The following is a 13,430-nucleotide window of genomic DNA, read 5'->3' on the forward strand; positions in this document are numbered from 1 at the left end:
CAAAGAACTAAAACAGGGTGTATTTAAACAGACAGAACCTGAGAGATAACTAGGGCACACTCCACTCCCTCCTCCAGTCTCTCACTGCTCCCAGACTGCTGCCATATCTATCTCAACCCTGCAGAACCCCTCCTCCACCCTCCAGCACCAGGGGCCAAAAATTGACACAAGACAGCAAAGAGGTGAAAACTCTGAAGGAGATAAAAAGCAAATGGGCCATGCCCTCCCCTTTTAGGCACCTTGGCCTCCTATGCCTCTGCCATCACTGCAGCAGAAAGTTAATGATTAGCAGTCCAAGGCAACATCCCTGGTGTGGAATAGGGTCAGCAGCAGCAGACACCCCGTGCTCCACGTGGGGCTCTGAATTTGTGTTCCTTTATTCAATCTGAACTGCCACAGGGTCAGACAGGCAGAAAGCGCAAGGAACCTGTTACTGTTGCATCTAAAGAGAGAACCCGAGAAGCAACAGTGTTTGCTCCAGGTCTGTCAGACAGATGCATTCCCTAACAAGGCACACAGCAGGAACTAAGTTACATTCAGGTAAGTCTCAAATACAGGCATTCACCTGCTTTGGAGAAGTCTAGGGCAGGGCTAAGCCATCCCAACATGTCTCCAAGAGGCCAAGTACAGAAAAACCCCAAATCCTGCAAGTTGACTTAATTGTAGCTCCTATGCTCCCCAGCAGTTGTCAAATACAGAGTACCACACAGCCAGGCTGTATTGGAAAACTGAGCCATTTCACTTTCTCTCCCCAGTATTTCCATTCAGCCTCCAACCTCCATCTTGGAGACAGACTACAGCTCAAGAGAAGCTCAAGCATTTTTGTCTGACAAAGCAGCTCAGCCAGCACTCAGATTGAGTAGCACATATTCCATTCTGGGATGTTTTTATTATTCATTTCTTATCTCTTCCAGAGATAAGCCTCTGCACAATCACAGAAGAGGAAGGTGGTCCGCTCCATTATGACATTTCTTGGACTTTGCCTTATTGACCTAACCTCCTTTTGCACTCCAGTGCCGCAGGCAAACTGAAATCTATCTGGAAACAGTCCAGTTGTAGTGTGCTAGCACCAGCTGTGCTACTGACAGCACCCAATCCATGCTGCAATCTCTCCTTCGAGTCACCTTGAGACACATCAGACTAAAAGACATCACCTAGAATGGGTTTAAATGAGTTTTATTTTAGACAACCTACATGATAGATGTTTTTTCGTTTTTGAAAACAATGCCTCCACTCCAAATCAGGGTCAAAAATAAGTGAATAAAGCTCAAGATGACATCAGTCCAGTTGTTAGACATTGCTGAGTCCTGGTGTTGTGCCAATGAAGAAGAAACAGCAGCCAGCTATGAAGACAAGTGATCCAAAACCATACTGTTTGATTTGTTACTGAAACAAGAATAGCAAGAATTAGCTGAAGGTCATGACAGTAACAACAAGTTTCTGTAACTTATTTGTGTATTCCCAAATTCAATCTGGGCTGCCACAGTCAGGCAGGCAGAAAGCGCAAGGAAAGTTATTTTTGCATCTTAGTGCAAACCAGGGAGCAACAGGAAAAGTGCTCATGGTCTATCAGAGGATGCTGATCATTTTTACAATTGTACAGAGCAACTGGCACCCACCAGCTGCTGAGCAAGCCAGGTGGAACACTCATTCACACCCTTCCTGCTTGACACACCAAGGTTCAGATTTCCTCATAAGTAAGAGCACATCCCAAACAAGTACAGAGCTTACAATGTACCTGCTGTCTCTGAAAACAGCTGCACCAAGAAGCTGAAGAAGGTTTTACTGCCCATGGAAACACCCTACTACTGTTCTTTTGCTCCACCTTGAAGTCGGTGGAGTTACCCAAACAACACATCCAAAAGGTGCAACCCTGCAGGAGATGCATAGAAGCCTCTGCTCCCAGGAAGCACCTTCCAGCTATTCACCTATTCCAGGGCCAGGACAGACAGCCCCCCTCTGTCAGGCTGTGGGAGGTACTGTGTCTGTCTGGACAATTAAAGTATTCCTTTAACTGGGCTACTGCTCCATATCAGAATCTGGCTCATCTTTACATGACTTGCATACCAGAAAGCCTGTGAGAGGCTTTACAGATAAATTTAGCTGTCTATATACAGACTTCACAAGTCCACAATGCCTGGGAAAAGCAACTGGTGATCCCACACTGCAGTGAATTCCACAGGTCTCCAAGCAAGCCAAGAACCCACAAGTGTTGGGATCCAAATACTGTCTTGTGGCAACCACATTCCAATACAGAATAGTTAAGGAGACCACAGAAGCTGTCCTGAGCTCAGGTAGCTGGAGATTCCAAAGTTCCAAATAAAATAAGGTTAAGTACCTGGTCAAGTATTACTGAGTTCCCAAATTTAGGACAATATTTAAACTGACAGTTCTTGTATAAGGGCACCAGATTAAGTGAAAGAAGATGGAACATGACCACGCAAGGTACTTCACAATTAACCCCCAGATAAGGGATCCAAAGTAGAAGTGCTCTATTTCAAAGGACCTGCTCTTTAATCTAATGAGTTAAACTCATTCCCAGTTATATACATCTCACTAGGGCCATCCCTTCTGCATTCCTTAGCCATTAAGTCACCATGAATCACTGCAGTGACACTACATCCTCTTGTAGTACAGCTCAGTAGTACTCAAGGAGTTTCTGGCACTTTGTATAGTATGAAAGCACCAATCAGGCTGTACTGACACAAAATCTAAAATTTTCAAACTGGTAGCTACTGCTCAACTTTAGCAGGGATACAGGACAACAGGAGATGGAGCTCACCACATATTTGGCCACATTCACCCATTTCAGCTCAGTACTTACACATTTCTCGATTTCTAAGCCGTCCTTAAAGAAAATCATATATGGGGTCACACCATCCTCACGGAAATCCAGGAGAGCCACCATTCCATCTGGATTCATGTTCTCCCCTACAAAGAACTTCAGAAGAATATGTCACTAAGACATTTAATTGGCTAATGCCAGGAGAAAATGCTTTTCTATACACAAACAATGCAACATCACCAAGTTCTGTTTCCCTAACCAGCCACAGCACTTTCCTTCTCTGCAGCTTGTCCATCTTAGTGCCACCATGGCTGACACAGCAGAAGAAAGGGATGCCATCTCCAGAGAGACCTTGACAGGCTAGAGAGGCAGGTTCATGGGAACTCTGTGAAGTTCAACAGGCCAAGTAAAATGCCCTACACCTGGGTACAGGCAACCCCCAAGCACAAATACAGGCTGGGCTTCAGAACACATTGACAGCAGCTCAGGAAAAAGACTTGAGTTGTTGGATGATAAATAACCCCATGTAACCCAGCACTCTGAGCCTGCAGCCCAAATGTAACAAAAGACGAGTAATGAGCAGGTCAAGGGAGGTGATTCTGTTCCCCCACTCTTCTGAGACCTCACCTGGAGCACTGCATCCAGCTCTGGAGCTGGGATCCCAACACAAGGACATGGACCTGCTGGACCAAGCCCAGGCAGGCCACTAAGGTGGTCAGAGGGGTAGAGCACCTCTCCTGTGAGGACTGACAGAGCTGGGGCTGTTTACCCCCTGAGACTCCAGGGAAACCTTACAGCACCTTTCAGTACCTGAAGGGGGATATGAAAAGTCTGGAGAGGGTCCTTTAATGGGAGGATGTTGTAACAGGACAACATGGAATGGTTTTGAAACTCAAAAGAGGATAGATTTAAGATTATGTATTAGGAAGAAATTATTTACTGGCACAGGCTGACCAGAGAAGCTGTGGATGCTCCATCCTTTGCAGTGTTCAAGGCCAGGCTGGATGGCTCTGAGCAACCTGGTGTAGTGGAAGGTGTCCCTGCCCATGGCAGGGGACTGGAACTCAATGATGCTTTTCAACTCAAAGCATTCTGCAGTTCAATGATTTTACCATGCTGCTATGAACAGAGTAAGAGACAGGAAGGGCCAAAGTGATCCCTTAGCTAGGCCTTCAAAGGTTAACTGCACAGTCCCTGAATCACCATAACAACAAATGCAGCTAACTACAAGCATTACCAGCTGAAATGAGATCCCCAAGCAGATAACAGTCTTGAGGAGTTTCTCCTCCCTGACTCTCAGGGCAGGTCAGGTTAGCATCCTCACAAGAAAACCCTCAAAATTCTCAACAAGCTGTTCAACACATGATCCAATCACAGCTTATCAATACTGCTGTAAGAAGACATAACTTACCTGATAGTTTTTGAAGTTGGCAAGGATGTGTTTGATTTGTTCTGCAGCCCCAGTCATAAAAGGCTTTACTCTCTCTGGCTTGTGTTCCTCAAGTCTGGCTTTGATTCTGGAAGAAGAAAAAAATGCTCTGAAAACATGTTCTAGCTTAATAACTTCACTGTTTGTCAGGATGTCATAGCAGGAAGAGCAGCTATCTGTCAAACTCTAGTTTTGCTGCCTTCCCCCCCACTCCCTCTCAAAACCCCCAAATTTTAACTTAATTTTGCAAGTGAAATCACAGCACCTGCCACTCATACCAAGGCCACTTTACGGGCAAGCTAGTGATAGACAAAAATCAGCAAGCCCTCTCCACAGCACCAAGAGCATCACTCACCCATGTTACAAAGCTTTTTCACTTTCAGTATTAACCCCACTGAAGACCAATCAACAAAAATTACACCATGAACTAGCAAAAAGACCCATTCACACATTTTTTTAGCTGTTTACAGTGTCACGCTAGAAAAGCTTCAGTCCCTTCCACATGAAGATTTGGCATGGAGAAATACAAAAGAAAACAGCAAGCACATGATCAGGTCCTCTGCCTTAGCCAAGGCAAACATAGATATTCCAGCACCCATTCCTTAGGGCTCCAGTTCTGCCAAGCATTAAGACATTAATGAAGTTCACAGCCAGTTTCACACCTGCATCAGAACTAACACCTACTAGGAATAAATTCAATGTTGTTTTTATAATCTCAAGCACAGAAAACCACTGCAATCCAACGGAAAGGAGAAGCCTACCAACACTTACGCTTTCATGTAATCCTTGATATACTTCTTGTAGGATTCTTTTGTGAAGCTGGTCTCCTGAAGGTGGTGGTTAATTACTATGTCAACACCAGTTATGACCGTGGCTTCTGTTCCATCTCCCTCAGGACCTTCAGCAGAGGCATTGCCACCAATTAGAGAGTCATCAATTTGACCCTCTGTCCTGGTGACCATCTAGATTTAGAGACATCAAAAAACTTAACGGCTCTGCAAAAAAATCTTAATGCTATTGCTCTTACACACCTATGATCTGACAGCAGGGCACAACTCCAGAAACACAGTTCAGTGCAAGGAACCTGGCTGCAGCTCAAGCACTAATTTCCCAGTGACAGGAAAAGAGGAAAGGGGTTCAAATTGAAAGACAATAGGTTTAGATTAGATCCTAGGAAGAAATTCTTTACATGGCACTGGCAGAGGCTGCCCAGAGAAGCTGTGGATGCCCCATCTCTAAGTAAGTGTTCAAGGCCAGGCTGGATGGGGCTTTGGGCAACCTGATCTAGTGGAAGGCACCCTTGCCCACGGCAGGGAGGTTGGAACTAGATGATCTTCACGGTCCATTCCAACCGAAAGCATTCTATGATTCTATGGCTCCTCAGTACGCCTCCCCGCTCGGTTCCTAACCCAAGCTCCATCACAATGCGGCCTGGTTGCCCTGGGCTCGTTCAGGCACCGGGCCGAGGTGGGTCTTCCCTGCTCACCCTCCAGTCCTGGCAGGGCCGCCACCCTCACTCCCCACCGGTGAGTCACCGCGGCAGCCCCCCCTCCCTTCTTGGGGCGGGCACTCACCTTCCCCTCCACTTCCAGGCACAGGCCGTCCGCCACCTCCCGGATCTTATAGATGTCCGAGAACATCTCATCCTCTGCGGGGGACACACAAACACACACACCCCGGGCGCGTCAGCCTCCGCCTCTGGGCTCCCACCGCTTTCCCCATCGCTCCCGCCCCCGGGCCCGCGGCCCCCCCGCCCGGCCCGGCCCCGCACATGCGCGCCGGAACCGCCGGGCCCAGCGCCCGGGCCCGGGCCGCGCTCCCCCCCCGCTCCCAGCGCCGGCCCCGCCGCCCCTCCCGGCCGCGCCGCCCCCCCCGCGGCCTTACGGCTGATGCAGTCCCGGTAGATGATCATGGCGGCGGCGGGGGGCGGTGGGGGCGCGGGGTCTCAGCGCAGCGACCCGGGCGCGGGGCGGGAGCGGGGCGGAAAGGGCCGAGTCAGCGCCGGCCGGGGCTCATATAGCGGGCACGGCCCCGCGCGTCACCGCGCACGCGCGCTGCGCGCCGCCCCGCCCACCGCCAGCGGCGCCCCCGCGCGGCCGCGCCTGGAACCGCCGCGTGAGGGCGGCGCGAGCGCAGGGCTCCCGCAGCGCCTCAGCGGCACCGACACCGGCACCGGCACCGGCATTGACACCGGCACCGGCATTGACACCGGCATCGGCACCGACATCGGCATCGGCACCGACACCGACACCGGCATCGACACCGGCACCGGCATTGACACCGGCACCGGTACCGACACCGGCACCGGCACTAGCATCGGCATCGGCACCGGCCCAGCGAGCCGTGACCGCGCGGAGGCCTCCCCTCGGTCTCCGCCAGGATGAGCACACCGAGTGACCTCACACGGCTTCCCCTCAGGGCCCTTCTCCAGCGTCACTGGCCTCCTGCGGACGCTGTAGTAGCTCCATGTGTGTCTTGCGCTGTGGCACCCAAACTGCCCCAGCACTGGAGGTGAGGCTGCCCCAGCTCAGAGCAGAGCAGGACAGTCCCCTCCCTGCCCAGCTGTGGTGCTGTGCCCAATGCACCCCAGGACACTCTTCACCCTCCTGGCTGCCAGAGCACTGCTCAGATCCAGCTTACAGAACAGGGAGCAGGGTTTCATCCTTCAAAGCTGTCAGGACTGTCAGGGATCTCTGAGCAACCAGTGACAGAGCAGAGCTGGTGCCTCTCCCTCTTTGCCTGTGGTTGCATTTCATGGGTTTCAATACCAATTTTCCTCTTGTAATCTTTTAAGCTCTCAGTAACACTTTTCTTTTTGTCTAACTTCTCATGATGTGTCTGGGATGTGTGATCATTGGCTCTTTTCTCATTACTCAGAGTCACCGAGCTGGGACAATCACATTTTCACTTTTTTTTTGCCAGTTGGTGCAAGATGGTACAGTCTTTGGACACATCAATGCATCCTTTCTTTTTCCTCAATCTTTTTTCAGGGAGACAATTATGTATATCTACTCTCTTTTCCTTGTGTTGTATTAGGAAGCATCCTTGCACCCACATTTTCCAAATTAGCCTCCCATTTAACACGGGCAGCCTCACAGTAAATCCACTCACTGACTTGCTTTCCAAGGAGAAGTGCTCCCAGCTTTTCCCCAGCACCCTGGGGAAGCAGTGCTGCCTGTGTCCCAGCACAGCCAGTGTCCCCTCCATGGGCAGCCTGACAGGTGTGTGTCTGTGTGAGCTGTCCTGGCCACTTCCAGCTGCTGCCTCCTCGCCGTGATCCCCACACGCTGCTGAGGGGCTCTGGACCTTGCTGTGGCACGGGGACACAGAAAGTCATTCACCCTACTGGGTGTACCTGGACATACATTGGCTCTGCTGGGTGCTGCACCTCCTCCAAATAAGTGATGTTTGCAAAACAGGGAAATAATTAGGAAGCTGTTATTAATCCCTCAGGGAAATTGAGTTGTGTATGTTCAGAGACACTGCTTATGCACTCGAGAAAGGGCTGGCCGGGGCAGGTATATTTTTCTTATTTTTCTAAGGATAAGTGAGATGTAGCCAGTAGTCAGGGTTAGGATGAAAGATGGAAGGACAGTTATGCCTAGACCTCTTTTTCCCCCTTTGGATATACTTTTCTGCAGCAGCCTGTCACAGCTGAAACAAATCTAGACCTCACTTGAACTCTGATTCTTAAGAGACATTGATAAAATACCTTCAAAAGACATCAGGGGACCTGAAACGCTTAATGCTGGTAATGATCCTGGACTTGGCAGAGACATCTAGGCACAGGACACAATTCCCTGTCCCTCACCTTCCTTAGGCAGAAAGCTCATTGCTTTCTTTGTGTGTGCCAGTGGAGCTCCCTTTTTATCTCTTCCTTCCCTGCTCTTGCTTCCTTTGCTCCAGATATCATTGACCTTTTTTTTTTTTTTTTTTTTTTCTTCCAGATGGTCTAGCTGCTTACATAATCTTATTAAATTAATAAATTTATGACTTGTTCTCTGCTGGTTTTCACCTTCAAGACTACTACTGCTATTTCAAGCCTGAAGAAGGGGCTTCTGCCCAAAAGCTTATCCCATTTTTCCCCTCTGTGGCAGCTGGCCTGATAAAAGATAGCCCCTCTTTTTACAAACCACAGTAGAAAAAGAGCAACTTACATCTTTAGCAGTGTGTTGAGTGACAGGGGAACATTTGGCTCCTTCTATGTAGTGTAATATGCAGCTAAAAACATCCAGTTAGTAGGTGTGCTTCAGTTTGGTTTTCTTTTCGAGAGACTGTTCTAGAAAAATGGATATTTCTGCAGTAGTCCAGAAACCTCTTACAAATTCATCAGTCGACTCAGTTTGCTGATGTCAGGTTAGAAAGCCTTTAGCACAGTGAGAAGGTAGATGGACCTTCAGGTAGCTTTGCTTTGGCTGTAGGTGTGTATTAAGAGTTACACGTGTAAAATCTGAGATGTCATTTAAAAATGTGTCTGTTAAATGGGTGAAGGCTCCTGTGTGAGCACCAATTTGATGTGGAGTTAAGTTAAATCAGTATCAAGCTGAAGTTAGTAGTGTTTTAATTGGCATAGGCTTCACTGAGGGGCCAGTGCTGAAATTTTCCTGTGGTCCCATATAAACAGAGAATTATGTCATGTGCTGATACTTTGTGAAATAGATTTGAAAATTATTTTTACCCTTTTTTTTTTTCAGAAACCAGTGACATTTGAGAAAAGCTCACTTGCTTTCTGTCCAAGTAGCCTCTTCAAGCCCTTCTCACATCCAGCCAGAGTTGGATTCACATTTCAGAGTGATAGGTTGAAAATGTGGTCCCTCCCTCCCTCTTTCCACTTTTTTAGTTGCCAATTGACAACCAAAATGATTTGACAGGTTTTACTGATAGTGCACCTCACCTTTGGTGTTGTGTAAATCCCGAAGGACTGATGGAAATCCTGTGGGTTTATAGATGAGTTTTCTAGTAGTACCTGAGGAGGATTTTCTAGGCAGGTGTCTACAGAGTCTCACAAGAAGCCTTCCTCATGGAAAGACACACCTCAGAGTTGTGGATTACTGCAGTATAACTTCCATCAAGTATTAGCATCTGGGTATGGCTGTGCTCAACTAATTGTGTCTTGGATTAAAGTGCCAGATGACAGCTGATACCACATCATTCTTTCCCTAAATAAACAGTACATTTGCAGCCCACTGTGGCAACTCCCATTGAACTGTAAGAAAAGGGAGGAGATCCTGCCTTCAGCTAAGTATCCTGCAGGGTGCAATCAGTGGAAATAAAGCAGAGGTGAGGCTGGAGGGAGAGAGGTGATACTGGGCTGTGACACAAGAGATGGCACCAGTGTGTTAACCTTTGTAAAAGGCTGTGAAAGTCACATAATAGTGGTGATGTTTTACATCATTTGCTGGGTAAGGGGAAGAGGATTCTAAGTGTGTGTGCATTATATATATACACACATGCTAGTAGAAAGAAACTGGAAAAATGAAGATTAAAGAACTGAGCAAGCCCTGGCACTGCAGAGAGACTGGCAGGACAGTCTGTGCCCAATGCCCAGCGCCCCCTTCCCCAGTGCATCTCCCAGCACAAAGGCTTTGGCAGAGAGGATGCACGTGATCAGCTCATGTCCTCACAAATCTGTCTGGAATTTAGGACTGAAACAAAGAGCTGTGACTTTGTAGCCGCTCTTTCAACACACACAGATGGAAACTGTAGCTTTTAACTGATTTCCTCCAAGTTCTTTCCCCGGTGTATTTCCAGGCAATAAAGATTTTATCACTATTTGTTCTCCCTTCTTATTAATTGGGAATTGATATTACAAAGCCAGACCATCCGTTTGATTCTTTCAAGTAAATTTATGTTATGAATATAGTCAGTCTTCCAGTGTTTGCAATCCTTCGACTGTTTTGGATCTCAAGCCAGAATTCATAGTTTGGATTTACATTGGCAGTGTACTAAGCCAGAATTCCAGATCCCAAGATTAGTATTTGAAAGAGTTGAGCTTTGATCATTAGTGTAGCTTATCAACTCAGATCTATTCACAAGTTATATATCATATTAGACTGGACTAGATAGATGAAGATATCCCAGACAAAGGCATCACTTTGTAGAATACAAGGAAGGTCTTTGGTTGGGCTGCAATCCCACTTGCACTCAGAACAAATGCAGGTGGCATTTGAAAATGCTATTACCGTGGCATTTTCAGTATTTACTGTTCCTTTCGCTGCATTCAGGACCCTGAGAGCTCTGTTTCTCTCACTGGCTGCTGCACTTTTGGGAAAAGACACAGAGGTCACTGCACGGCCACAAACCCCTTTTATCTGTGGCACTGCTTGCACCAGGCCAGCTCATCCAAGCCCTGCCCTGGGGGTGTGAGGCTGTCAGCTGGCACTACAACTGCTGTGTTTTTAGGAAAAACAGGACTGCAATTTCCGAGTTAAGAACTATGAAGCAAGGTGCTGCCCACCTGCGATTTTATGCTTACTAACCTTGTAAACATCCATGTGACTGAAAGAGCTGTGGTAGAAAGGCTGCACCTGATCCTTGGGCCTGCTGCTAGTGTGTCCTACTGATGTGCTGAATGGTGGAATAGAGGGGGCATTCATTAAAGTGGCAGTAACAATACATTGGGAAGGACCACGGGTGTATGGGATATCAAGACTGGAATTAAGAAATGGTCTTGACACATTGGACAAGTGACCTGAATTGTTAGAAGGCATTTGGACAAGGCCAGCAAGTCAATAAGCAGTCAAACATTTGCTAAAAGGAAACCTACCAAAGGCTTTTGAACATAAAGATGCAGCACACCATTCAAACACGCTCTGAGCCACATATTGCTAGAAATTGAAAGAGTGCATAGGAGAAGTGCTGCCTTATCCTGGCTCTGGTCCTCTGGTCTGTTGTAGGCTTCTGCTGCTGGCAAAAGTTTCTCTGCAGAGATCTACTCATACACCTGAGTGGAGGTTTTATACAGTCATCCACAAAAAAAAAAAAAAAAAAAAAAAAAAAATGGTAGTACATGCCTGGCTGATCCAATTGTTTTGCAAAGAATATTTAACCTCCCCAGGAGAGCAGCTCACAAGCAGATCCCTTTGTTAAGAGAGCTCAAGCTGACTTCTCCTGGAGCAGCCAGGCTGGAGCTGGAACTGCAGGCAGGAGAAGTGTCCTCCCCAGCAAGGCTCAGCCCCAGGCCCCTAGCTGGGCCATCAGTGTGGAACCAATGTCTAAAGCCATGCCAGGGCTGGGATGATCCAGACATGGGGCAGGACACAGCATTGCTGCAGCACAGCACAGGTGGGGAGTGAGGAATGGCGCCTGAGCACGAACAGCTGCTGAGCCCTGGGGAAGAGGGTCCCAGCAGAGCAGCTCAAGGCTCCATCCATGGTGCTGGTTTTACTGCAACATGAGTAAAAGGCAAAAAAAGAGCAAGGTTAGAATTTCTATCCATAGGCAGCACTTCAAAATTAGTCAGTGCTTCTAAGGTAAATGTCTCTGCCCAGTTCTTCACCCTGAAGACATCTTCAGTTAACTTAGTGACCCCTGTTGAGAAGACTCACAGATGACGTCCTCCCACGAGCTCTCTATTTTCATGCCAGACTGAGGGCTTTCCAGATGCCTGTGCCATGTGGAGACACCCCACTAGGTGGCAGGACAGGAGCTGGTGGATGGCAAGCAGGGCTCTGCTCACCTTGGTGGGAGGCCGGAGGTTTTTCCACTGCTGTTGGTGCCGTTCCCATGTCACCTGAAATGCCCCAGGACCAGCGCAAGTAAAATTCGATCTAGGGCCTGTGCCTAAAGCAGCCGCTCTGGGCTCCTGGCCAGCTGGACACTGCACACAGATACCATTCACTCCAGATGATTAGCGTCTACTCATCACGAGCAGGGGTCTGCTGAGTCCTTAACCATTATAGGGCCTAATCCTGCCCTGCTAAACTCACTCAGTCGCCATTTTTCAAAATGGCTTTTGCTTTGGAAATCTTACGAAGCCGGAAATTGAGTTCTGCCATTTTAATCCCTCCCTATGTGGCTTTTTAGGTCATTGTTACACAGTGTGAGCTCTCAGTCTTGTTGACAGGAGAGTAATATCACAACACTCAGCATGTTAATAGTGTTATCCCTAAAATTCTGACACTACCAGCATGTAACACAGCTATATTTAGAAAGCAAACTTCTCTACAGATGCTCCAGGAAAATGGCAGGATTTAATACACATTATAAGGAAATGGGTAGATTAACTTTTTGGTCTCTCAAAGCATCGCTTCAAATTACTGTAGGGGACAGCAGGCAACAGGACTAAAACATTCAATTTTGGAAAACAGCTTCTCAAATGGCAGTCCAGTAACTTGAGGTCATAACACATGTCAGCTGGAAATACAAAGCTGCTGTCATTTTCAAAGATCTCAAGACAGACATTTATTATTTTCTGACAATAATGTTGTGTCCACTACATTTCTCCCTTCTGCAAAAATCAAAGAGGTACCTGGGTGACAAAGGGTGTGTTGGACACTTAGGAGGTATCTCCCAGCTTCTGAGTGAGTTTGAATTGCTCTGTTGTTTCAGAAAGGTATGGCTGGTCTGTATTCAGAAATGGGGAATTTTAGAAGAAGAATGACAGAAGAAGGTGTATCCACAAACATGCTCCGGGAAATAGGGACTGATCTGTTTATCTATCTGTGAGATGGTGGATAATCTGAGGCACTTCAAGATAAGGATAGAAAAGGACCTTGAGAGTTCAGTCAGCCAGTCTTCTTTCATCAGAGGGATTAGTTAGACATGCACTTCTCTGGGGAGATGTTTGCTTACCTTGTTTTTCAGATTTCCTGATGCTGGAGATTTCCATCATCCTGTGCAGAGCAAATGCTTACTTGAAAAGGGGGCTGGGCCCTACCATTCCCCTGTGACTTTTGCAAATATAGGATGGATCATAATTTGTATTAATGTGGATTTTGAGGTCTGTCTGCTGCTCAGATCCTTATGGAGCTCAGTGTGGGCCATTCTACACAGACACTTTGCTACACAATGTCTGTATTTATTTTAAAAACCCAACTATATTATTTGTGGGTAGTTCCACACACAATGAACCAGAGTGTTCCTCACTGTTTTGTTCCTTCACCTGGGTCAGTGACCATGTGGAAGTCTCTCTCCACAGCTGTGATACTGTAGGTAGAGAGAAAAATGAAAAAAATGGAAGAACCAGCTCATCTCATGTATTTCTTCAGGAGCTTT

The 13,430-nt window shown here is 47.4% G+C and overlaps 2 protein-coding genes across 2 annotated transcripts in view; both read right to left on the bottom strand.

Moving 5' to 3' along the window:
• Nucleotides 1-6,267, bottom strand: part of NUFIP1 (nuclear FMR1 interacting protein 1) — a 145,900-nt gene extending 139,633 nt beyond the window's left edge. Inside the window, exon 1 of the mRNA XM_079307194.1 lies at nt 6,264-6,267. The gene's annotated coding sequence lies outside the window, so the exon portion shown is untranslated. The remainder of the gene's footprint in view (nt 1-6,263) is intronic.
• On the bottom strand, nt 1,161-6,267 carry TPT1 (tumor protein, translationally-controlled 1). The gene is made up of 6 exons (XM_079307313.1): nt 6,099-6,267; nt 5,789-5,862; nt 4,986-5,176; nt 4,197-4,302; nt 2,825-2,941; nt 1,161-1,386 (listed from the first exon to the last, which is right to left on the bottom strand). The coding sequence occupies exons 1-6, from the start codon at nt 6,124-6,126 to the stop codon at nt 1,384-1,386; spliced, it is 519 nt and encodes a 172-aa protein (XP_079163439.1). The 5' UTR covers nt 6,127-6,267; the 3' UTR covers nt 1,161-1,383.
• Nucleotides 6,268-13,430: the final 7,163 nt, after the last annotated feature.

This window comes from Erithacus rubecula (genome assembly GCF_903797595.1).
Source record: "Erithacus rubecula genome assembly, chromosome: 1".
In the NCBI taxonomy this organism is placed as follows: domain Eukaryota; kingdom Metazoa; phylum Chordata; class Aves; order Passeriformes; family Muscicapidae; genus Erithacus; species Erithacus rubecula.

Excerpts from the sequence above, each read along its gene's own strand:
- TPT1 (XM_079307313.1), bottom strand. The coding sequence starts at position 6,126 with ATGATCATCTACCGGGACTGCATCAGCC. Across the intron at positions 5,863-6,098 it reads CTACCGGGACTGCATCAGCC|AGGATGAGATGTTCTCGGAC; the intron begins GTAAGGCCGCGG and ends TGTCCCCCGCAG. Across the intron at positions 4,303-4,985 it reads ATCAAGGATTACATGAAAGC|AATCAAAGCCAGACTTGAGG; the intron begins GTAAGTGTTGGT and ends TTCTTCTTCCAG.